This window comes from Scyliorhinus torazame, chromosome 13, assembly GCF_047496885.1.
Source record: "Scyliorhinus torazame isolate Kashiwa2021f chromosome 13, sScyTor2.1, whole genome shotgun sequence".
NCBI classification, from domain to species: Eukaryota; Metazoa; Chordata; class Chondrichthyes; order Carcharhiniformes; family Scyliorhinidae; genus Scyliorhinus; species Scyliorhinus torazame.
The window spans coordinates 198100091-198125977 of record NC_092719.1 but is presented as its reverse complement, the minus strand read 5'-3'; the positions used below and the strand labels follow the sequence as shown (position 1 = coordinate 198125977).

Genomic DNA, 25887 nt, shown 5'->3' with positions numbered 1-25887 from the left:
ACAGAAAAAAGTGGTTTTGTGGATTTTAAATAAAGTTAAACCTCGGATCCAATCCTTTCGAGGCTAACATTTCTAACTCGGAGAGTGACAAGCCGGCAGAGGAGGAGGCCAGGTAGATTGGCATGAAGAGGGAAGTGTGCACATGAAGAATCTGGACGTATAATGGTAACGCTACCTGGAAGGTGGACATCAGACCCGTCGGACATGAAATTAACAACTCTCTTCTCATCAAAAAGATCTCTCCCGGCAGAAAACCCAGAAGAGGGGCCAGGCTAAGGTGTTGTAAAGGTAATACTGGCTCTTTGCAGATAGAATGCCCAAAGCACAGTTGAAGTTGTCGCCTTCCATGTTACAGCACCGTCAAGCCGTGATAACTTCCATTGGCTCTCAACCTCATGAATCAGTGGGTAATAATTTATTCTCTAAAACCCATTCATTAATGAATCCCCAGCAATTCCTGACTCATTTCACATTGACTCTTTTAAGCCAGAAACAGGAGACAATTAGAAATACTGGCTTCCATTAACGCTAACCATGAATCCCGTACCAGCCTCCCCGAACAGGCGCCGGAATGTGGCGACTAGGGGCTTTTCACAGTAACTTCATTTGAAGCCTACTTGTGACAATAAGCGATTTTCACTTCAAATTTTCATTTCAATCAGTCCATCCTTTGCTCCTTTTGAGTCTCATGAATATTTCTATGAGGTGGGAGATTTAACGAATTAGGTTGAACCTCTCAGACTCCGTGAAGGCATCGTTAGCCATTGCATACCTGTAGATAAGAACAATGATCAGGACAATCAGTGCGACGATGGATGCTCCCACCCCAAGCCCAATCTGGGCCTCGATTGGGAAATTAGACGGACTCTCTGCATCGTATTGGATCTTTCCCAGCTCAAAAGGCAGATTTCCCATTTGCACCTAGGGGAACAAGAACAAGAGCAATGAAGGAACATGAGGCAGCAAGAAGGGGGAAATAATGAAGTAAAGTGTGCCCCAAAAAGAGAGATTTTAATGCCAGCTGTCAATGATTATTTTGGCTCAAGGACTGCCCAGTAACACTCCCCCATCAGCTGTCACCCACACAAAATGGAGGAACATGAAGCTTACAATAAATTCCGGCAATGTGTCCATGCCTTCACGCTTTCTCGTCCTCTGTGCAGCAGGCTGCTCCAGGGGCGGTTCACAGTATAGGTGATCTGCAGTCAGAGTTCTCACAACACAAATTCCCTCGCCCACCATTGCGACCACCTCTTCCTTCGTAATTGCGAGGTCTAGGTTTTCTCCCTGGAGGCAAAAGCCAAACGGATATTAAGCACAGGTGGAATCTTACAGGCTAGTCAGAGGGTAGGAAGGGTGTTCCGTGCACTGTGGATAACAGAGAGACAGACAACAGGGTGGCACGGTGGTTAGCACAGCTGCCTCGCAGCACTGGGGTCCCAGTTCAATTCTTTTTTCTGTTTTTTTCTCTCCTTTTTAAAATAAATTTAGAGTACCCAATTTTTTTTTTCCAATTATGGGGTAATTTTTAGTTTGACCAATCCACCTAACCTGCACATCTTTGGGTTGTGGGGGTGAAACCCACGCAGACACAAGGAGAATGTGCAAACTCCACACGGCCAGTGACCCAGGGCCAGGATTCAAACCCGAGTCCTCAGCGCCGCAGTCCCAGTGCTAACCACTGCGCCACGTGCCGCCCCTGACCCGGGTTCAATTCTGGCCTCGGGTGACTGTCTGTATGGAGTATGAACGTTCTCCCCGTGTCTGCGTGGATTTCCTCCGGGTGCTCCGGCTTCCTCCCACAGTACAAAGATGTGCAGGTTAGATGGATTGGCCATGATCAATTGTCCCTTAGTGTCCAAAAGATTAGCACAGTAAGAAGTCTTACAACACCAGGTTAAAGTCCAACAGGTTTGTTTCGATGTCACTAGCTTTCGGAGCGCTGCTCCTTCCTCAGGTGAATGAAGAGGTATGTTCCAGAAACACATATATAGACAGATTCAAAGATGCCAGACAATGCTAGGAATGCGAGCATTAGCAGGTGATTAAATCCTTACAGATCCAGAGATGGGGTAACCCCAGGTTAAAGAGGTGTGAATTGTCTCAAGCCAGGACAGTTGGTAGGATTTCGCAGGTCAGATGGTGGGGGGCGAATGTAATGCGACATGAATCCCAGGTCCCGGTTGAGGCCGCACTCATGTGTGCGGAACTTGGCTATAAGCTTCTGCTCGGCGATTCTGCGTTGTGGCGCATCCTGAAGGCCGCCTTGGAGAACGCTTACCCGGAGATCCAAAAGGTTAGGTGGGGTTATGGGGATAAGGTGGGGCGTGGGCCTAGGTAGGATGCTCTTTCGGAGAGTCAGTGCAGACTCAATGGGCGGGATTCTACGACGCCCGCCGCTCCGACGCCGGTCGCCATATTCTCCGGCAGTCAAAAAATCACGCCGACAGGAATCGTGCCACAGGTCACGCCGGTGTAAATCAAACCACCTTTTTAATGGCGTCAACCAGTCGTGCTGGCTGACGCCAGCGAGCGCGGAGGTAGGGGTCGGCGTGGTGCCGGGGAGGGGGGTGGGGGGTGGAGTGGTGGGGTTGGGAGTGCCGGGGAGGAGTGGGTGCCGGGGAGGGGAGTGCCGGGGATGGGGGGAGGGGGGTTTGTCTGGCTAAATGCCAGTTGGCAACAGTGGCGACTTTGCAGCCCATGGCACCTAGCTGCAGAGGGGGCTATGGGCAATGATGAAATGTTGTCTATCCCCAACCCCCACAGACCATTATTTTTGGGCATCACCCAGCGATGTTGGCCGCCGTGGCGGGAGCAGCTCTACTACATGTTGCCCTGTGGGAGCTGGAACAGGAGCGTGCCAGGGAGGCGGCGGAGGCTGATACAGAGGAGCGTGCCGCAGGGTGGCAGGTGGCAGCCTCCCAGGCTGGAGAGCCACCCGCCCGACAGGACGAGGAAGAAGAGGAGGTGGAGGAGGAGGACGAGGTGGTGGGGCCACGACGATGGAGGCGCCCGATGAGGCCCCGTGTGTACCGGCACCGCACGTCGTACCAGGGCCTCACGGACCGGGCATGCACGAGACTCCGGATGAGGTGGAAAACCGTCGCCCATATCTGCCACCTGATGGCACATCTGGCACCCCGTGGGACTGGGGAGGACACCCTCTCCCGGTGGCCATCAAGGTTACGGTGGCCCTGAACATCTACGCCACGGGGTCGTTCCAGTCACCGAGTGGGGACCTGTCCAGCATCTCGCAGGCATCGGTGCCTCCGTGCAGTGACCGACGCCCTGTATGACATTGCGGACCGCTACATCCTGTTCCCTGTGGACCAGGATGCTCGGGCAGAGGGATTCGCTGCCGTGGCCAGGATGCCCATGGTCCAGGGGGCGATCGATGGGATGCATGTCGCCATGTGGCTACCAGTGGATAACAGGGCCCTGTTCACCAACAGGAAGTGGACTACTCCATGAACATTCAGGTGGTCTGTGACCACTGCATGAGGATCCTGCACGTCTGTGCCCGGTACCCGGGCACTGTACATGACTCATTCGTATTGGTCCAATCGTTCATCCCTGCCATGTTCAAGGGACGCCCTTGAGGGGCAGGTTGCTGGGCGACAAGGGTTACCCGTTGCGGTCGTGGCTGATGACGCCTATATGGAGGCCACAGACCGACGCGGAGAACGGCGACAATGATGCCCATGCAGCAACCAGGGCTGTGATCGAGAGGTGCTTTGGGCTGCTGAAGATGCGCTTCAGGTGCCTGGACCACTCTGGATGGGCCAGGCTGCGGCTCGGGCGACTGGAATGGTGTGCTGCCAGCCTGTCCTGCCCGTTGACCACCAGATGCACCTGGGACAGAAGGGGTGGGCGGGGAGGGGGCGAAGGGGTCCGAGGTGTCGCGGTGTTCCGGGACCTCCCCTGCAGGGGGACCCGGAATGGGCCCCAGCACCTTCTCCTCCCTCGGGGTTCCGATGGCCCCCGGGCCTCTCCATGGGTCGGGGGTGCGAACGGATCCAGCACCCGACGCTCCCCCAGCACCTGGCACTGCCAATCCTGGAGGCCCACCCTTGTTTAGGGTCTGCAAGTTTGCAGCTGTGGAGCTCAGGGAGTTGGCCATCCCTGTCTGTGTCTGGGCGACGCCGGCCAGCACCTGGGCAATGGCGCCGATGCCCTCAGCGATGGCCTGCGCCATGGCTTGTTGATACTGGGCCATGGCCTGCTGAGACTGGGCCCCACGGCGTTGAGCACCTCTGCGATCTGCAGCTGGCTCTGAACCATGGCGGCCTGTGGGAGGGCAGCCATGTCCCGGGCCACAGACGCCGCCTGCACGGAAAGCCCCATGCCTTGCACACTGCGACCCATGTCTGACACCGTCGCACCCATTGCCTCCACCCCGGACGCCACCCGTGCGGTGTCGGCCTGGGTGGCACGCATGACCGGCACCACTCCCTGCTCCTGCATGCGGGTGGACTCCTCCACCTGCATCCGCAGCTGCTGCAAGCCGGCCGTCACCCCTTTCGATCGTCTCTGGGTCCGTGCGCGGCGCCCCGTGCGTGGGCGCCCCGTGCGTGGGCGCCCCGTGCGTGGGTGCCCCGTGCGTAGGTGCCCCGTGCGTCAGTGTCCTGGGTGGGTGTGTCCTGTATGTGGGTCTCCTGGGTGGTTATGTCCCGTGTGTCAGTGTCCTGGGTCAACTGGGACGGGGCCTGTTGGGTGTGGCTACCCTCCCCGTCACTGGGTGTGGCCCGCCAGCGTCGCCGCACTCGCACTAGATGGGGGCGTCGTATGCCTGACACTCCGGGTCTATCCCTGGCTCGTGGGAGCCCTGGCACTGTGTGGGGGCGTTGTATGCCTGACAGGCCGGGTCTATCCCGGTCTTGTGGGCACCCTGGCACTGGGTGGGAGCGTCATATGCCTGACAGGCCGGGTCTATCCCTGTCTTGTGGGTGCACTGGCACGTCCTGGGGGCGATTGGCATCAGCAGGGACGGGTGGGTTGACGTTTGGTCCTGCAATACACAATACAGCATGCATGGTTTGACACGCAGATGGGGGGGAAGGGGGAGGGTGGCAAGGGGGGCATGGGGGAAGGGGAAGGGGGGAAGGGAGAAAGGGGGGCAGGCAGGGTGGTCTCACTTGGTGCTGCGCCCCCGACCTCTGCTTCCGCAACCTCCTCGGGTCTGCCTGCAAGGTCCAGGACCCTCTCTTCATGAAAGGTGAGGGGGTGTACTTCAGGTGGGCCCCCTCCGGTCCTCTCACGCTCCCGGTTGTTATGAGCGCGCTTCTCCACCGGAGTTTCCTCCGCCTCCGAAAGCTCCTGGTAAATATCCGATACCTTCCCCTCTCCCACCCAGGTACTGGAAGCTACTCTATCCTGTATCCCCCGTGGCAGCAGCAGCGGAAAGGCCGGCACCTGTTTTCTCAGGAAGTCGCGCACCTGCAAATACCCAAAACCATTCCTGCTGGCAAATTAAATTTATCCTCCAAGGCTTTCAAGCTGGGAAAGCTCCTGTCTATAAATAGATCCGCCATCCTTCTAATTCCTGCCCTCTGTCAACCCCAGAACCCGCCATCTAGCCTATCCGGTACAAACCTGTGGTTGTTATAAATCGGGGTCCAAATCGATGCTCCCTCCCCTCTCTCATATCTCCTCCAATGCCCCCAGATCCTCAGAGCTGCCACTGCCACCGGACGTGTGGAGTATCGGGCTGACGAGAACGGAAGAGGTGCCATTATCAGTGCTCCCAAACTGGTGTCTTTTTATGACGCCGCCTCCATCCGCTCCCATGCCGACCCCTCCCCCACTACCCACTTCCTGATCATGGCTATATTAGCCGCCCAGTAGTAATTGCAGAAGTTCGGCAGCACCAACCCACCCTCCCCCTGACTGCGCTCCAGCAACACTTTCTTCACTCGCGGGGTTTTACTCGCCCACACAAAGCCCAAAATAATCTTATTCACCTGCTTGAAAAAGGCCTTAGGGATGAAGATGGGGGGGGGGGGGGGTGTCTAGCTTCTTCAGTGTCGTTGGAGCCACATTCACTCAGGCAAGTGGAGAGCATTCCACCACCTTCCTGACTGTTTAGCACAGGGCTAAATCGCTGGTTTTGAAAGGAGACCGAGGCAGGCCAGCAGCACGGTTCAATTCCCGTACCAGCCTCCCCGAACAGGCGCCGGAATGTGGCGACTAGGGGCTTTTCACAGTAGCTTCATTTGAAGCCGACTTGTGACATTAAGCGATTTTCATTTTCATTTCACTTGTGCCTCGTAGAGGGGGAGTGAGGAGCTGAGGAGATCACCAGAGAAATCCCAGCCCCTGACCAAGAAAATCTCACTGCTGTTATACATCAACTACTGAAATAAATTTAAAAGAAAAATCGCTTTAGAAAGTCACCGTACCTCAACAGATAGGACGCTGCCCGGTTTGTGCCTGTATGGTTTTGAAGGGTCATCCGCATTCAGTGACTTCAGGATAGGATCAGGCTTGTATGTGAACTTTGTCGGACTAATCTCATTGAAATCGAAGCACAGGTTATCCATGGCAAAGTGCACGGAGACGATGGCATTGCTGGCAGGGGTCTTGATCGACGGTGTTTTACAAGTCATGAAGGAGGAGTTGTTCACCTGACAGAACTCAACAAACTGAAAAACATTTGAGGGGAGTGGGGAAGAAAGTCAAAAGAGAATAACGCCATTATATCTCAGCAAACCAGGTAATCAACATTATAACTTATATACTGCAGTGTCGTTAATAGAGTAAAGCGTCCCAAGTCTGCCTCACAACAGTGTTATCAGGGACAGAGCTCGATAGGGGAACAGCTGGGAGGCCCCAGGTGGGTACTCGAGCGACCTAGAAAATAGTGTTTAATTTCACACAGATTCAATCAGCCCATGTTAACCATCCCTAATCTTCTGAAAGCAATTTTATCCTTTGCTGACAAAATGGTCACGGCGGTCAGGGCCGTGGGTGTTTGATATTCAGGCGCCATGTTGTTGACAGCAGCAACATGCGACTCTGAAGCTGCTGATTGTGGATCAGACGGGTGAAGCAGGATAACGATTACACCAGGTAAAATCTCATGGCATCAAAATTAAACCTTCCATTTGCTCTCCCATCACTGGACACAACGTGACACAAGCTGGTAACATTACTTCAGGTCATCGTTTCAGTTGCCTGAATGATTTAATCTCATCCCCAGCATCAATGGTTTTCATTAACTGGCTGACTGGGAGGAAAATCAACAATTTCAGTTGCAAGTTTCACAACTCGTGTTCAAAGAAATATTAAAAGCAACGGGCGCGATTTAACGGAACGTTGCCAAGCGTCATTTCAGGCGGGTTTGGCTGGGAGTTTCTCCTGGCTCTGTCAGCGAGTTCCCCAACGGTATCTAACCACATTTTGCCACTTTTCTGTCTGGGACCCTGGGAGGTTTTTCTCTCAAAGCTCAAACTGAATTTTTCTCATCATTGGGAAGCTGAACTCACTGGCCAGCTCCTCAGCGATCAGGCCGCCATTTTGAAAGGGTGTCCCAATCTCTATGTGAGTTGGAGGGTTCCTCACTCAGAGGCAATGTCACCCCCACATACATCGGCATTACCCCCCCTACCTACCTACCTTGCCACGCCCCCAACCCCCACAAGTGGAGACCCCGCTATGGGGTCCCCGAGGGTCACCCTCCCCTTTTCAGACCTTCCCATGTCCCCTTTCGGGTCCCCCATTTAAGATCCCCCCCACCCACCTTCTGGAGGCCCCTTCATACCCACCCTTCACCCCTCCGCCCTTCATATCTCCCCTCCCCCCCCCCATCTCTCAGGCCTTGACCCTTGGCATTGCCACCCTGGCAGTGCTCCTGTCAGCACCATGCAGGCACCATGGCTGTGTCAGGGTGGCAGTGCCAAGGTGCCAGCTGAGCAGTGCCACGATGTCCAGGGAAAGCCAGAGTGTCACCCTGCCCTGTCCCTGACCACCCAGGGGTCTCCAATGGCTTGATCGTTCCGCATGGTCCACGTTTGTGTGAACCAGTATGAATCAGAATTCGTGTGACCTCTTGTTGGGGAGCCGGTTAGATCCCAGGAGGCCATTAGATAGGGCATCCACCTCACTAATGAGATGGAGTTAGGTCTTAATTGGCGATTCTTGGTTTCTCGCCACATCTAGGCAGGATTCAGAAACCGCCAATGGGAGCGGGCCGGTTAGATCGCAAACTTCTTGGCACAGCTCCCGCTTTGGGCCTCACCCACGATCTAATCGGCTCGCACGGATCCTCACTGGGCGCGACGCGGCCGTTAAATCATGCCCAATGCCTTCTTAATTTTGATCCATGCAACAGTGTCTTATCCAGCGAGGGGCAACCTAGGCTAGTGCGTGGTCCTCCTTCACCTCAATGGGCCTCAAGATTAAAATCAGGCTTGTTCGCTAACCATGACCCCATGAATAAAATGTAACACATTTAATACACGCTGAATATGTCAGAATGAGTTAATAGAAAATGCTTCATCATTTATATTTTAATAAAACAATTATTAACTTCAAATGGTAAAAACAAAATTAATATTTACACGTTGGACGCACGGTTCTCAGTCAATGTTGTGTGTAATCATCATGCTCTTGTTTTATGTGAATCACTTCAGTTACACTGGTAGGAAACAAACTACCTGGTCGGAATTCAGCGGAATGTGGTGACTCGGAACGTGGGCAACAGTCAATAAAATGTCTTGCGGGCTGCATTCAGAACCCAGATGGGCCGCCTGTGGCTCCTGGGCCGCAGGTTTCCCACCACTGTTCTTATCCATCCCTTTGCTCCTCTCACTCCAGTAACTAAACTTCTGCGGCGGGATTCCCCATCGGCGGGATCCTCCACCTCGCCGGCAGCAGCCCCACCCCCACCCCCAGACAGCATGGGATGGCCACAATGGGAAAACCCCATTGGCTGCCCTGCCGGAAAACAGGGCTGGCAGGATGGAGGACCCCACCCCTTGTGTTTGGTGGGACAGTGGGCTGTTATTCCATGGACATTGTGCCATTTAGTGTCCAGCGCACATGCAATGTGGCTGTACAGGGGGGGAACGGACTGGCTGGCAGTCAAGACTTGTCTCTGGTCTCTGACCTGACCACCAATCCAGGTTTTCCCCTTGAGAGTGATTGCTTTACTCCAGGTTTCCCCATCGAGAGTCATTGCCTTAATCTAGGTTTCTCTACCGAGATGATTGCTTTACTCTGGGTTGAATACCTGAATCCAGAAATCCCAGTTGAATTGCACATTGAATTGAACATTTTACTTGTAAGCTGTCCCCTTTACTGCACCACTCTATACACCAATGATAGCTGCTTCTCTCACCTTGTGTTGAGCCCTCTCTGTACAGCCGCTGTCCTTTACCGTTCTACGTTTCCTCCTTGTCCTCCAGCTTCGCAGTTTGGAGAGCGATCTCCGCCATCGTTCATTTGGGATTAACTGCACCATCATCAGGGGTGTTTGCACAGCATCGAGGTTTTGCCCATATACGCTGATCACTCTCCCTCCACTGAAAGAGGTCACAGAATGGGGTGACAGCCTCAGTCACACAGAAAGCTTCCTGAAGTGTTCCTCGTTAATAATTATTCCCATCAATTTAGGCTCCTTTCTAGGCTAACTGCTTGATTACTTTTCCCTCCTTATCCTTGCAGTAAGCTCCTCACTAACGTTCCTGGATTGATAACCGATTTAAGAAAGCAGGGCGCATTGGCTTTTACCAGATGTAGCACATTATAAACAAAACTGACACCGTGCCAAATCAGGCAAGATTACACCAAAGCTCAATCAAAAAGGCAGGTTTTGAAGGAGAGTCTTCTGGCAATGCGAGACAAAGAGGCAGAAAGGGAGGGAGTTTCAGAACTCAGGGTCGAGGCAGCTGACCGATGATGCTGGGACTTAGGATGCCCAAGGGATCAGCGTTAAATGAGAAGTAGCCTCGGAGGAATGTTGGGCCAGAGGAGATCACAAGAGGGAAGGGTGAGGCCGCAGAGGGTTTTGAAAGCAAGGAGGTAAGAATTTTAAAAATCATGATGTTATTTAGTTGGAACGAATAAAAGTCAGTGAACTCGTGATAGGTGAACAGGACTTGGTGCAAGTTTAGATAGGGGAAGAGTTTTGGATGATCTCAACTTTATAGAATGTGGAAACTAAGGGAGCAGGAGCGTATCGGAAAGGTATGACAAATATGACATCAGCAGATGAACTGAGATGGGGAGAAACTAGGTGACGTTACAGGGGTGGAAATCGACCATCTTCGGGATGGTGCCCGGTATCCCCGGGAACAATTGCAACATATTAGCAATTGAATGCCGGGCCAGACCTCTCGGCGCCTGCAGTGGCCGAAACAAAGACAGGTGAACGACCACCCCCCGATCGAGGAATCGCCCCGTTATTGGAGCATATCGAACCCAGTGATTGGGAACAAGTCCAATCACTTGGGACTCAGGGTCAAGGGCCACCCCGAGAGGCGGGAAGCCCCTGGTCCCTATAAATTGAGGGGCCAAGTTCAGATCTCTCTCTCTCTCTCGTCTTCTCCTGCTCGAGACCTTCGCAAGAACATCGACCAGAAACTGTAAGTTTGACTCCAGCGATCGCTACCCGATAAAGACTCCTAGCCATTGACCCGTATCAGCCTTTTGAATCCCGCAGGCCAGATCCGATTCGATAAGCCATTTGTTTCCCTGACCTGGTGGGCCCTTCCTAAAATTAAGTATTGGCCAGTAGTGGTAGGTTTCGATATAGATAGTAGGATTATTGTGTAAGCATTAATTGTTGTATATAATAAATGACCGTTGATTTCAATCTTACTAAGCGGTGTGCTGACTTATTAATCATAACTCGAGCTTGAACCACGTGGCGGTATCAGAAAGATACCTGGCGACTCGTGAGCAAAGGTGACATAATCATACAAAATGATCAGGGGGTTGGATAGGGTGGACAGTGAGAGCCTTCTCCCGCGGATGGATATGGCTGGCACGAGGGGACATAACTTTAAACTGAGGGGTAATAGATATAGGACAGAGGTCAGAGGTAGGTTCTTTACGCAAAGAGTAGTGAGGCCGTGGAATGCCCTACCTGCTACAGTAGTGAACTCGCCAACATTGAGGGCATTTAAAAGTTTATTGGATAAACATATGGATGATAATGGCATAGTGTAGGTTAGATGGCTTTTGTTTCGGTGCATCGTGGGCCGAAGGGCCTGTACTGCGCTGTATTGTTCTATGTTCTATAATCAGAGCTAATAAACCAAGGCTAAAAAGAGCAACAGGCTCAAGGAAGGTTTGTTGTGATGTTCCCCAGCGGTCGATATTGGGACCCTTGCCTTTTCTGATATATGTATCAATGATCGAGATCTTAGCGTACAGGGGACAATGTCTAAGTTTGCAAATGATATGGAGTCTGGAACGCGGAACACAAAGTCACCCTCGGACTCAGTACTGTGGGTACTGGAGAAGGCGGTCACTCTCAGATCGAGCTGTGGGTGCTGGACGAGAGGGTCACCCTCAGACTCCGTGCTGCGGGTGCTGGAGGAGACGGTCACTCTTGGATCGAGCTGTGGGTGCTGGAGGGGAGGGCCGCCCTCGGACTCAGTACTGTGGGTGCTGGAGAAGACGATCACTCTCGGATCGAGCTGTGGGTGCTGGAGGAGAGGGTCACCCTCGGACTCCGTGCTGCGGGTGCTGGAGGAGACGGTCACTCTCGGATCGAACTGTGGCCGCTGGAGGGGAGGGTCATTCTTGGACTCAGTACTGTGGGTGCTGGAGGAGACAATCACTCTCAGATCGAGCTGTGGGTGCTGGAGGAGAGGGTCACCCTCGGACTCCATGCTGCGGGTGCTGGAGGATGCCGGAAACATAAATGCAGTAGCATAGGTGGTAAAAGGAGACTGAGATACTGATTCGTAAAGTGATTATCCCGAATTGATGGCAGAGCAATGTATTTTTGTGTTAATCTGTCTGTCTGCATTGCGCCCCATGTGAATAAAAAAAGATAATTTTGGGCCAGAGTTAAGGAATGACAGCAATGCAGCAACAAATACTTTGCCACTTTGGGTTTGTCTCAAGTTCTATCTCCCAGGTCAGATGTATGGCAGCAATACAGAATAAGCCTTTTTCCATTCTGCCAAAGGATGGTGCCTTGACTAGGAACGCCAGCTCTTACAAGACACAAATTATGTGCTAATGCTCCACCATGCATCATGAAGCAGACAAGCAAAACAGCTCTCCTTTATCCTCCTCGCCTGATAGGATCCCAAAACAGATTGGGTTTCAGGGTAGAATCAGATCATGTTTCTGAGGTGAAAGGGGCAGCACTTTAAATCCGCTGCATTAGACGGTCACCCTTTCAGGAAACGTATACCTCTGTGCTGAGCTGCAGCAATCTTTATTTTTCTGTCTTGTACTTTAAAAACCATCTTACCCCAAGAAGCTCTTGTCTGGATGTACAATGGTGATGTTTGGATCTTCTGTGTAACTGTAGAAGATAGTATTCAGTCTCTTTGGAATATCACCATACGTGACAGTGACAGGCAGGTCACCTGTCTGGTTGCTTGCGGCAGTGAGACACTGGACTCGGTGATCCTCTCTCTCAGCAGAACTGTCCAGGGGGGGGGAAACAAAACAATTGACAATCTGGAACAAAGGTATCTGTCTCCACATGGGGTTAGGAAGAACAATGCCAGTTATTGCTCTGTACAGATCCCTTTTTACAGGATCACACAGGAACAGCTGGCTGTGCAACGCTTGCAAGCCTTATGCAGAATTTACATTAAAATATCAGAACCACAGGTTTCCTTCATGACTTTCTAGTTATTCAGTGAGTAACCAATTTATAAATGTGGGGACCTTTTGTGAGGGGTTTCCAAGATGGTGGACGCAGTGATCACAAAGATACACAAAGCTCTTTTCAAAGAACTAAACTAACTTTATTTTAACACTACTAAATGTGAATTTGACACTTATTCCAAATAGCAAACATACACTTACAAATTAAACTACACTCGCTAACACTATCTATATCTATTAACTATAACAATTATATTTTAACTAACTCTGCAACACACTATGAATCTAATCTCCTCGAGCTCCAACCTAATCTCCCCCAGAAGTCCAAGAGCCTGTGCAATATATAGCACTGTCCCTTAGCTCCCTCTGGTGGCTAGGCTGAACATAACATTAACTCTTTACAAGCTGTACATTTGTATAATGTCACAATAAAGACCACAAATGTCTCCAGTTCAATCGCGGATCTCTCTATGGGAGCCAGGAGCAGCCATCAGGAGCACTGCAGTTTTTTAAAAAATAATTTTTATTGTCACAAGTAAACTCTGCAATGAAGTTACTCTGAAAAGCCACTAGTTAACAGCATGCCTTTCGGGACTTGTGGGAGGAAACCGGAGCACCCGGAGGAAACCCAGGCAGACACTGGGAGAACGTGCAGACTCCGCACAGACAGTGACCCAAGTGGGAATCGAACCTGGGACCCTGGCGCTGTGAAGCAACCGTGCTACCCACTGTGCTATCATGCCGCCCATGAGTTTGCCTCAATGATGCTGGCTTGAAGAATGAGGAAACCACTGGGTTCCTGCACCTGATCGATATTCATTGATCTTTGCTGTACAAATAGGGATGTCGGGAGGGAAAGAAACTGAATCAGCTGGGTGGTCTTCAAGAAGGTTCACTAAACTGCTACCAGTCATTGGCAAATCTGGCCAATCAAAAACATGACAGGCAACGATTACCACAGGAGAGGGAGGATGAAGAGTTTGCGCTTGAACATCCCAAGTGTTGTGTTTTTGTTGTGTAATCTTCTATATTCTTAGAATTAACCAACATTTTAGTATTGTACATTAGTATTGTACATTATTTTCTTTATTAAACAGGTAATCCTTTCCCCTCCATTTATTGTCTTTTAATTAGAAACCAACGATAGCTCAGGGGTCAGAATGGTGGACGTTTTCCTTCTTAAAAATAAATTTAGAGTAACCAATTCTTTTTTTTCCAATTGAGGGTCAATTAAGCGTGGCCAATCCACCTAACCTGCACATCTTTTTGGGTTGTGGGGGTGAGACCCACAAAGACACGGGGGAGAATGTGCAAACTCCACATGGACAATGACCTGGGGCCAGAATCGAACCTGGGTCCTCGGAGCCGTGAGGCAGCAGTGCTAACCATTGCACCACCGTGTGGTCCTTTGCGGGACGTTTTCTCATGTGGATGATAATTCGGCTCAATAATGCATGAATTGGGTCTGAACTGAGAGTTTCCCTATAATGTGATCTCAGGCACAACGAGAGAAGCTCGCCTTAGGAGCAGTTACAGGTGCACACCAGAATCTTAGAACCCACAGAAGCCCTACAGTGCAGAAGGAGGCCGTTTGGCCCATTAAGTGTGTAAGGACCCTCTGAAAGAGCAATCTACTCCCATGCCCTATCCCCATAACCCCACCTAAACTGAACATCTTTGGACACTAAGGAGCAATTTAGCATGGTCAATCCATCTAACCTGCACATCTTTTGGACTGTAGGAGGAAACCGGAGGAAACCCATGCAGACTCAGGGAGAACGTGCAAATTCCACCTAGTCACCCAATGCCGGAATTGAACAGGTGCTGTGAGGCAGCAGTGCTAACCACTGCGCCGCCCAACACATTGAGCCACTGTGTTATTGTCCTTGTGCTAAAATTCTGGAAGTATTCCCAGCCCACCTGGGATAAATATACTTACATGAGACAGGGGAGGTCACCAACAAACACCTTGATGTCACTTGGTCTGCCGGTCAGCAACTTGGTACCATAGAGCGTGAGAAATGTCCCTCCGGCTTTGGGGCCATGCGATGGTGTGATAGAGTTCAGCACTGGGTTCTGGGGGAGAACAAAGTAACAAGATAGGCTGTTAGATGACTTGTGAAATAGGCCCAGGCATGGGTGCAACTCTCCAATAATCAGCAGCCATTACCCAGCCAAACATTCCGAGATGCAGAACTCAAATGACTTCCCTTTAATGCAGGTGAACACAATTCATCTGGGCTCCAGGTGAAATGTGCAGGAGCAATAAATTCTGATTCAGTCCCGCTGTTCTCAATCTGAACCTTACTGTTCAAAACTGAATGTGTTCAGCAGATGCGCATTAATTGCCTCATCTCCGTCCAATCTTACGTTCTGCACCTTCTAGGCTTGTAGCCACAGCTTTCCCCAACCTGATGCTGCATCTGCTGGGCGTGTACGTCAAGGTTTCACTCAGACTGACATTGTGCATATTGGGGGATTTTCCGGCACCCCGCCGTGGTGTGGTTTCTGGCCAAATTGTCATCGGCTGCCAGTTGCCTCGGTCCTGCCGATGTCTAAACCGTTTTACATGGTTTGCCTGCCCCGCCACTGGGTGACCCCCTCCCGAGGAGGAAGGCGGCAGTGGCGGGGCGGAGGGTCACCTTCAGTGGGACCCGAATATCTCACTGATGGGAAGAGCCGGAAAATCCACGCTGGGTCTGATGTTGCAGCTGGTGGAATGGAGATATCGAATGCGGCAGCGCATTGCAATTCTCTGCTGCCCCCATCTCAAATGTTCTTTCACTTCAGGAAACCCCCCAAGATTCAAACATTTGAAATAAAAACATAAACGGAATGAATTTCATACCGACCTGATATGTGAAAGGCTGTGCAGAGCTGCATCTTCCTCCGTTCGCTACTTCAACCGTGACATGGCCTGATACTTCCTCAGAACTGGCTGCTGTGTAGCACACAATCCTACAGGAGGGAGTTCATCAACATTAGCTGCACTGTGGGTGGTCAGTGGGAATGCACCACCAGGACACATTGGATTACAGTACCGGGGGGGGGGGGGGGGGGGGGGGGGGGAAGAGTGTCATGATAGCGAAGATCAACAACGTCGCCCAAACATACTGCACAAGAATTTTTAACCACTCGATTGATTCAACTATAAAGTTTTGGCAATTGGACCGAGGAGTAATAACAGATGTTATCCCGCGGCTGAGTAACCCAAGCCAAACAACCATCTCTTCCAAATTAAAGTTACTGATATTTTGCACTACTGTGCTGGCCACAATACAAACACAAAATAGGAGTAGGCCATTCATCTACTCAATCCTATTTTTAAAAAATAAATTTAGAGTGCCCAATTCATTTTTTCCAATTAAGGGGCAATTTAGCGTAGCCAAACCACCTACCCTGCACATCTTTGGGTTGTGGGGGTGAGACCCACGCAGACACGGGGAGAATGTGCAAACTCCACACAGACAGTGACCCAGAGCCGGGATCGAACCTGGGACCTCGGCGCAGTGAGGCAGCAGGGCTAGCCCCCTGCGCCACCGTGCTCCACAATCCTATTCTGATGTTTGATGAGAACATGACTGATCTCTACCCCATCTCCCTGTAGCCACCTTGGCTCCCTGCCATGTGATCGCGATAGGTAAGAAAAATAAGTATCGGTCAGGATACTGGCACGAATTCCCTGGCTCTGCTTGGAATGGGATCTCTTACATCGGCCGGGGGGGGGGGGGGGAAGAGGTGAACCAGGCCAGGCTCTGAATGTCTCGTCCAAAAGGTGAGCCCTCTGACAATGCAGCATTCCCCAGCCCGGCACTGGGGTGTCAACTATGATTTTGTGCTCAAGTCTCTGCAGCTGCGGCTAATACCTCAACTTACAAAGTTCCTCATTTTAACTGTAGATAAGCTGCCGCATTAGTTTACAGTCACCGTACAGGACACAGACTGTCTTTCTTAGAATCATAGAACAGCGCTGGACTGAGGGACGCCATTGAACCCAACATCTCTGCACTGAAAGAGCAATCCAGTCAGTCCGACTTCCCTGCATTTTCCCAAACCCATGTTATTGTTTTCTTCTCCAAGGACTTATCCAATTCTGTTTGGAAAAATTACTATTCAATCTGCATCTATGTCCTCTCATGATGGACCCTTCCAGCCATTGGAAAAATTTACTCTTTCCAAACCCTTCATCATTTTAATTCATCTATCCCAAATCTCCTCTTAGCTTTCTCGACTCCAAGGAGAGCCATCCCAGCAGTGACTTTGAGGGGTTGTGACCAGTGCTTTGGGGACTAAATTCAGCCAAGCTCACTATCCTTCTTGAAAAACCACAGCACAGTGATCTTCGATGGAACACCCTGTGGGCTCCGAATTGGGCCCACTAACCTTCCATTCTCAAATTCTGTCCAAACTGGTGGGCTGTCACGTGAAGCTCAGGAGCGCCAACATCCTAACATTGTTCTGATGCTTCTAAGCAACCCAGAATAAACAAGTTCCAGTACCACTGCAGCAAAGTTGAAATGATTAAATTGTACACATTGGAGGCTGTAGCTCATCCCAGATCAAAGAGGGCCTCGTGTATGCATCAGGGACAAAATGCCTTGCACCCATTGGGGGTGGGGATAACATAGCCAACGTTAATTATGAAAAGCTTCAGAAATGAACAGAAATTCACACGGATCAAGAAACTGGTTTGTTTTGCTGGGCCTCACCACTCACTCGCACGTACACAAAGTGTTTGGAACACTCTGGGTAGTTGAAGATCATCAGGTGACTTACCTGGTGGAGACCTCATACTTCAGAGGATCAGCCCGGCACGGGATCCCTGCCACTGTTACCATGTTCTGGATGTCCTCGAATCGCTGGCCCAAGTTTGAACCAGTGATGGTGACCACAGTCCCACCTTCCTGCAGACCTGACATTGGGTTAATCTGGGAAAGAGAATAATCCGTGTGAGCAGATGCAAGTGTCCTGTCTGATCATGGAGGAAATGGAAGGAATGGTGCGCAATCATTGAAAGGGAGAAGGCAGTTAATCTACATTTTCAGAAAATATACATGCCAGACATAATTTTTTCAGAATTCAATTGAAAGAAAAATATTAAGAAAAAGTTATAGGGATAGGCTTGTGTTTAATTTTCCCCTATCCTTTTCCTTTCTCTTCTCCCGAGGAGCACATTTTTCCCTCCGCGTGTGGTTTCCCCAATTTGGAAATGCCTCTGTTAATTCACCCAAATGAACATTTTCATTGTCCCTGGACAGAATGTCACGATGATATTCACTTCTTTCCAGGCATCGCAGCTTGAGCTGATCCTGCACTAGGAGTATGGTAAACATAAGAACTAGGAGCAGGAGTAGGCCATCTGGCCCCTCGAGCCTGCTCCGCCATTCAATGAGATCATGGCTGATCTTTTGTGGACTCAGCTCCACTTTCCGGCCCGAACACCATAACCCTTAATCCCTTTATTCTTCAAAAAAACTATCTATCTTTATCTTTAAAACATTTAATGAAGGAGCCTCTACTGCTTCACTGGGCAAGGAATTCCATAGATTCACAACCCTTTGGGTGAAGAAGTTCCTCCTAAACTCAGTCCTAAATCTACTTCCCCTTATTTTGAGGCTATGCCCCCTAGTTCTGCTTTCACCCGCCAGTGGAAACAACCTGCCCGCATCTATCCTATCTATTCCCTTCATAATCTTATATGTTTCTATAAGATCCCCCCTCATCCTTCTAAATTCCAACGAGTACAGTCCCAGTCTACTCAACCTCTCCTCGTAATCCAACCCCTTCAGCTCTGGGATTAACCTAGTGAATCTCCTCTGCACACCCTCCAGTGCCAGTACGTCCTTTCTCAAGTAAGGAGACCAAAACTGAACACAATACTCCAGGTGTGGCCTCACTAACACCTTATACAATTGCAGCATAACCTCCCTAGTCTTAAACTCCATCCCTCTAGCAATGAAGGACAAAATTCCATTTGCCTTCTTAATCACCTGTTGCACCTGAAAACCAACTTTCTGCGACTCATGCACGAGCACACCCAGGTCTCTCTGCACAGCAGCATGTTTTAATATTTTATCATTTAAATAATAATCCCTTTTGCCGTTATTCTTACCAAAATGGATAACCTCACATTTGTCAACATTGTATTCCATCTGCCAGACCCTAGCCCATTCACTTAGCCTGTCCAAATCCCTCTGCAGACTTCCAGTATCCTCTGCACTTTTTGCTTTACCACTTATCTTAGTGTCGTCTGCAAACTTGGACACATTGCCCTTGGTCCCCAACTCCAAATCATCTATGTAAATTGTGAACAGTTGTGGGCCCAACACTGATCCCTGAGGGACACCACTCGCTACTGATTGCCAACCAGAGAAACACCCATTAATCCCCACTCTTTGCTTTCTATTAATTAACCAATCCTCTATCCATGCTCCTACTTTCCCTTTAATGCCATGCATCTTTATCTTATGCAACAACCTTTTGTGTGGCACCTTGTCAAAGGCTTTCTGGAAATCCAGATATACCACATCCATTGGCTCCCCGTTATCTACTGCACGGTTAATGTCCTCAAAAAATTCCACTAAATTAGTTAGGCACGACCTGCCTTTTATGAACCCATGCTGCGTCTGTCCAATGGGACAATTTCCATCCAGATGCCTCGCTATTTCTTCCTTGATGATAGATTCCAGCATCTTCCCTACTACCGAAGTTAAGCTCACTGGCCTATAATTACCCACTTTCTGCCTACCTCCTTTTTTAAACAGTGGTGTCACGTTTGCTAATTTCCAATCCGCCGGGACCACCCCAGAGTCTAGTGAATTTTGGTAAATTATCACTAGTGCATTTGCAATTTCCCTAGCCATCTCTTTTAGCACTCTGGGATGCATTCCATCAGGGCCAGGAGACTTGTCTACCTTTAGCCCCATTAGCTTGCCCATCACTACCTCCTTGGTGATATCAATCCTCTCAAGGTCCTCACCTGTCATAGCCTCATTTCCATCAGTCACTGGCATGTTATTTGTGTCTTCCACTGTGAAGACCGACCCAAAAAACCTGTTCAGTTCCTCAGCCATTTCCTCATCTCCCATTATTAAATCTCCCTTCTCATCCTCTAAAGGACCAATATTTACCTTAGCCACTCTTTTTTGTTTTATGTATTTGTAGAAACTTTTACTATCTGTTTTCATATTCTGAGCAAGTTTACTCTCATAATCTATCTTACTCCTCTTTATAGCTTTTTTAGTAGCTTTCTGTTGCCCCCTAAAGATTTCCCAGTCCTCTAGTCTCCCACTGATCTTTGCTACTTTGTATGTTTTTTCCTTCAATTTGATACTCTCCCTTATTTCCTTAGATATCCACGGTCGATTGTCCCTCTTTTTACCGTCCTTCCTTTTTGTTGGTATAAACCTTTGCTGGGCACTGTGAAAAATCACTTGGAAGGTTCTCCACTGTTCCTCAACTGTTTCACCATAAAGTCTTTGCTCCCAGTCTACCTTAGCTAGTTCTTCTCTCATCCCATTGTAATCTCCTTTGTTTAAGCACAAAACACTAGTGCTTGATTTTACCTTCTCACCCTCCATTTGTATTTTAAATTCCACCATATTGTGATCGCTCCTTCCGAGAGGATCCCTAACTATGAGATCCTGAATCAATCCTGTCTCATTACACAGGACCAGATCTAGGACCGCTTGTTCCCTCGTAGGTTCCATTACATACTGTTCGAGGAAACTATCGCGGATACATTCTATAAACATAGTGATATGCTACCGGGCTAGTAACCCAGAGGTCCAGACTAATGCTTCATAGAATCCATACAGTGCAGAAGGAGGCTATTCAAGTCTGCACCGGCCTTCGGAAAGAGCACCCTACCCAGGCCCACTCCCCCGCCCCATCCCCATATCTTTGGACACCAAGGGGCAATTTAGCATGGCCGACGCAGATAACCTACACATCTTTTAATTGAGAGGAAACCGGAGCATCCGGAGGAAACCCACGCAGACACTGGGAGCAAGTGCAAACTCTACACAGTCACCCAAGACTGAAATTCAACCGGGTCCCTGGTGCTGTGAGGCAGCTGTGCTAACCACTGTGCTACTTCAGAGACAAGAGTTCAAATCTCACCGGGGCAACCGGGGGAATTTAAGTTCCATTAATTAATAAGTCAGGAAGAGGGAGCACTGTGGCGCAGTGGTTAGCACTGCTGCCTCACGGCGCCGATGTCCCAGGTTCGATCCCGGCTCCAGGTCACCGTCCGTGTGGAGTTTGCACATTCTCCTCGTGTCTGTGTGCACCTCACCCCCACAACCCAAAGATGTGCAGGGTAGGTGGATTGGCCACACTAAATTACCCCTTAATTGGGAAAATGAATTGGGTACTCTAAAGTTATTATTTTTTTAAACATAGGAATAAAATATTCACTTCATTAGTAATGATCATGAAGCTGCTGTTTTGTCACAAAACCCACCTTGGGAGGCAATCTGCCATACACCTGACTCCAGGCCCCTAGCCACGTAGTTGACTCCCAAATACCTTTGGAAAGAGCCTTGCAAGCCATTCAGTGGTAGGCATCTCACTGCTGCATGCTAAAGGGCAATTAGGGGTGGGTAATGAATGCTGACCTTGCCAGTAACGCTGACATCCCAGGAGTACATTTGGAAAAAAAAATCCCTGATTCTACCCAACTTCCACAGCGGTGCACTTTACAGCAGGAGGTCACCGGACAGTGATTAACAGTCAGGAACCTGGCTAATTCTTTACACTCTCTGGCCAAGGAGTATCAATGTCAAAATTAGCCCTCTCGCAACTGTTGCCTAGGCCAAGATTACTAACTGAACACAGTGGGCAGCACGGTAGCATTGTGGATAGCACAATTGCTTCACAGCTCCAGGGTCCCAGGTTCGATTCCGGCTTGGATCGCTGTCCGTGCGGAGTCTACACATCCTCCCCGTGTGTGCGTGGGTTTCCTCCGGGTGCTCCGGTTTCCTCCCACAGTCCAAAGATGTGCAAGTTAGGTGGATTGGCCATGATACATTGCCCTTAGTGTTGGGTGGGGTTACTGGGTTAGGGGATAGGGTGGAGGTGTTAACCTTGGTTAGGGTGCTCTTTCCAAGAGCCGGTGCAGACTCGCTAGGCCGAATGGCCTCCTTCTGCACTGTAAATTCTATTCTATTCTATTCACTTGGTCTGTACCACTCAATATTGCACAAAGATACAGAAGGAAGCCATTTCATCCACCGCGCCTCTGCTATCAATTATCCCGCAGCCCTGAAAACATATTTCCTTTTTCTGTCGTGGCCCATTTCTCTTTAAAAGCTGCGACTGAATCTGGTTCCGTCCCAGTTTCCGGCAATACATTCCAAATCACAACTCCTTGCTGAATGAAAAGAAGAGATCCTCAAATCCCATCTGGCTTTATCTGTCAAGTCTCCGTGAGTTCTGGTCCCTGGTTTTCGTGTCGGTGGATAACACAGTTTCTCCCATCCACTCTGACAAAACCCCTCACCATTTTGAACACCACTATAAATTTCCTCTTGATCCTCTTTGCTCAAAGGAAGACATTAGCCCACATGTTAACATAAACAAATGACAAAAAGGAATCACCCATAGTCATCATTAACACATACAGTCCCTCTCCCCCCAATCCTCCCAGCCGCCCCCCCCTAATGTTCGATGTGATCCTATTCTCGAAAGTGCATGATGAATAACGCCCATGAATTGCAAAACCCCTCCATCCTTCCCCTCAGTTCAAATTTGACCTTTGCAAGTGTCAAGAATTCCAACAGGTCCCCCCCGCCACGCCAGGGCACAGGATGGAGAGGTTGCTCTCCACCCTAACAGGATCTGCCTTCGGGCGGTCAACGAGGCGAAGGCTACAACATCTGCCTCCGCGCCCATTTCGAACCCCGGCTGGTCCGACACCCCGAATATGGCCTCCCGAGGGCCCGGGTCCAGTTTCACGTGCACCACTTTAGAGATTATCCTAAAAACCTCCTTCCAGCAATCTTCCAGCTTTGGACAGGACCAAAACATATGGAATTTAATTAATTAATTGAACTTCAGACTCCTCAGTTAGAATTTACAGTACCCAATTCATTATTTTTTCCAATTAACAGGCAATCTAGTGTGGCCAATCCAACTATCCTGCACGTCTTTGGATTGCGGGGGTGAGACCCACGCAGACATGGGGAGAATGTGCAAACTCCACACGGACAGTGACCCGGGGCCAGGATCGAACCCGGGTGCTCGGTGCCGTGAGGCAGCAGTGCTAGCTATTGGCCCACCGTGCTGCCTACCTCAGTTAGAATTTGCTGAGTAATATAATCACAATGCTACTCGAACAGGACAGGATGCATTGTTAAACATACCCGCTGATCCAGTTGTTTTTTTTTTAATAGAGAAGTTTGTCATGGGATGTGGGCAACATTGTATCCAGAATTTGCTCCTCATCCCAACTTGCCTTTGAACTGAGTGGCTTGCTAGGCCATTTCAGGGAGTATCAGTGGTGTTACCATTATACCACCACCTCGCTCTGGTTACTTTACTGTCTCCTGACGGTTAGACCCAGACAATAACTCACCGAGTGAATCACAGGTGCTGGGCAGGTCTGCTCCACTCCGTCCACACACGACTTTTCGTACACACAGCTGGGCTCTCCTCCCCCACACCACACGCACGCGTACTTGGTGTCTGCAGTCCGACAGCGGCTGCAGTCTCTTCGACCCACGGAACAGTTATACAGAGTGACTGTACAGAGGCAGCAAGAGTCCACTGTCATTTTCACACAATTGCTCCTAAGCATCAGAGAGCTCATTCCCCAGCATTGGAGATAGCGGCTACTTTTAGATCAGGCAGTACAACAGTGGCTACACTTCATGAACACACTACACAAAGCCTTTTGCAACATCTGGAGGCTGTGAGAGATGCAACTTATTTCATCCAAGATGAAAAAATACAATATTTTGTTTGAATTTTAGTTTAGTCACAGTTCCCATTGACCTAATGGTTTTGGAGAATCAAATTAGAAAATGACACCTTTTATTTCATCATGGTTGTTGTGACTTAACCAAACTTTTTTTTTCCATAAATTTAGATTACCCAATACATTTTTTCCAATTAAGAGGCAATTTAGCGTGGCCAATCCACCTAGCCTGCACATCTTTTGGATTGTGGGGGCGAAACCCACGCAAACATGGGGAGAATGTGCAAACTCCACACGGACAGTGACCCAGAGCCGGGATCGAACCTGGGGCCTCGGCGCCGTGAGGCAGCAATGGCGCAGCAACTGCGCCACAGTGCTGCCCCGACTTAACCAAACTTAACCTCGATTATAGAGGAATCAACGTGTGATTACCCAGCTTCACAGGAAGGCAGGAAAGTGTAGTGGAGGGAGTAGGAGGGAGTTCAAATTAAGAAAAATTGTTTTAATAGTTCTGTTGGAAATGTAATATTTGTAAAAGTCCAATGTACATACATTAGATGAGCACTAATATACAGAGAAGAACCTCAACAAAATAAGAACAAGTTCAACAGGGTAAGTGAGAAATAACCCACAAGAGGGCGACATCATATTTCTTATAATACATGAATAAACCAAAATAAAAATCGAGGTTTCTATCTGAAAACAGAATGTCTTCATAACCACATCGCATAGAAAAAAGATCAGATACATTTATAATCAACTTGTTAATGGATTATCCCAAACCAATCCTTTCTCCACAAGTTGTTCACTGGAGACGATAAATACAGGGTTAGGGGAGAAGACACAAAAGGACCTTTACTTTTACAGTTCTCATGTTTTATTTACACAGGCGAATTGAACCATTAAAATGAGCCATTTTGAGGTCGCTAGAGCTTCCTTGATGTGTTGTAAAGTTTTTCGCGAACACAACGATGTTGTTACATTAATTTTGCAGCAGATGGTGCAAATGATTTGCATCAACATTGGAACATGGTGGCACAGTGGTTAGTACTGCTGCCTCCCAGCGCCAGGGACCGGGGTTCGATATCAGCCTCATCTGACTGTCTTGTGTGGAGTTTGCATGTTCTACATGTGTCTGCGTGGATTTCCTCTGGGTGCTCCGGTTTCCTCCCACAGTCCAAATGTGTGTAGGTTAGGTGGATTGTCCATGCTAAATTGTCCCTTAGTGTCCAAAGGTATGTAGGTTAGGGGGAGGAGGGGTAGTTAGGGGAGTAGGCCTAGACAGGACGAGTTTTCAGAGGGTCGGTTAAGACTCGATGAGCCGAACGTTAGGATTCTAGAAACATGTACTCAGGTTGTATCGCATACACAGTACCAGCACCAGGGGTGTCAATATGGCTCATTAGTACGAGTCAGCTGTACTAATTATACAGTGACAGCATGAGAAATGTCAAGAATATAAACACCAGATTTTACAGTATATGTGAATATTTTGACAATTTGACAGGGCAAAAGGAACAGGCTGAGGAAACACTTCCACTTTCTTGCATACCTTCTGGAGGAAAAGATGAAAGTACTTACTGTGCAAATCGTGTATGCTGTCCACTCTAAAATTGGGCCGCCGCTGGATATATACTGTTGCGTTATACTCTTGCTGCATTGTGGAGTAGGTGTACTGTAATGGCAGAGACAGCAGATGACAGACCAAGGATATATAGTAAATATCTACACGCCTGAATCAAACTTAAACGTTAAATCTGTTTGTGGACAGGGGTGACAACCAAAGGAGAATGAAAAATGCTTGTGTTTTTTTTTGCTCCAATTGTGGGAAGACCCAGGCAATACTAGACTGATGCTCCTGGCACACAGCTTAGGCCTACTGGGAGAACGCAGGGCACAGCGTTGTCACCCTTCCACCAGCGTGCATTCTCTTCGAGGGCAAGAGGATACAAGAGAGGCAAAAAGAACTGCGAGCGATGTAGTTCCGAAATAAAAACAGAAAATGTTGGGACCACATCGCAGGCTTGTCAACAGCTGAAAATGAAAAAGGCAAGTTTGTGTTTGGGACCTCCACTTTGTCAGAACAATCACTCCAAGAAACATCTATCTGATTCTTGACCTTGCATTTTTTTTAAATTTGTTCATGGGACGTGAGCATCGCAGGCTGTGCTAGC

At 49.3% G+C, this 25887-nt stretch overlaps 1 protein-coding gene across 7 annotated transcripts in view; it reads right to left on the bottom strand.

The window, feature by feature from the left end:
• Positions 1-25887, bottom strand: part of plxnb1b (plexin b1b) — a 323503-nt gene that overhangs the window by 49936 nt on the left and 247680 nt on the right. For all 7 annotated transcript variants that reach the window (XM_072472813.1, XM_072472817.1, XM_072472818.1 and 4 more), the window contains 10 exons: positions 25295-25388; positions 23372-23538; positions 17572-17723; positions 15648-15753; positions 14735-14871; positions 12431-12607; positions 9338-9521; positions 6399-6641; positions 1111-1287; positions 773-921 (listed from right to left, as the gene is read on the bottom strand). In XM_072472813.1, the coding sequence (XP_072328914.1) occupies positions 773-921; positions 1111-1287; positions 6399-6641; positions 9338-9521; positions 12431-12607; positions 14735-14871; positions 15648-15753; positions 17572-17723; positions 23372-23538; positions 25295-25388 (1586 nt within the window). The remainder of the gene's footprint in view (positions 1-772; positions 922-1110; positions 1288-6398; positions 6642-9337; positions 9522-12430; positions 12608-14734; positions 14872-15647; positions 15754-17571; positions 17724-23371; positions 23539-25294; positions 25389-25887) is intronic.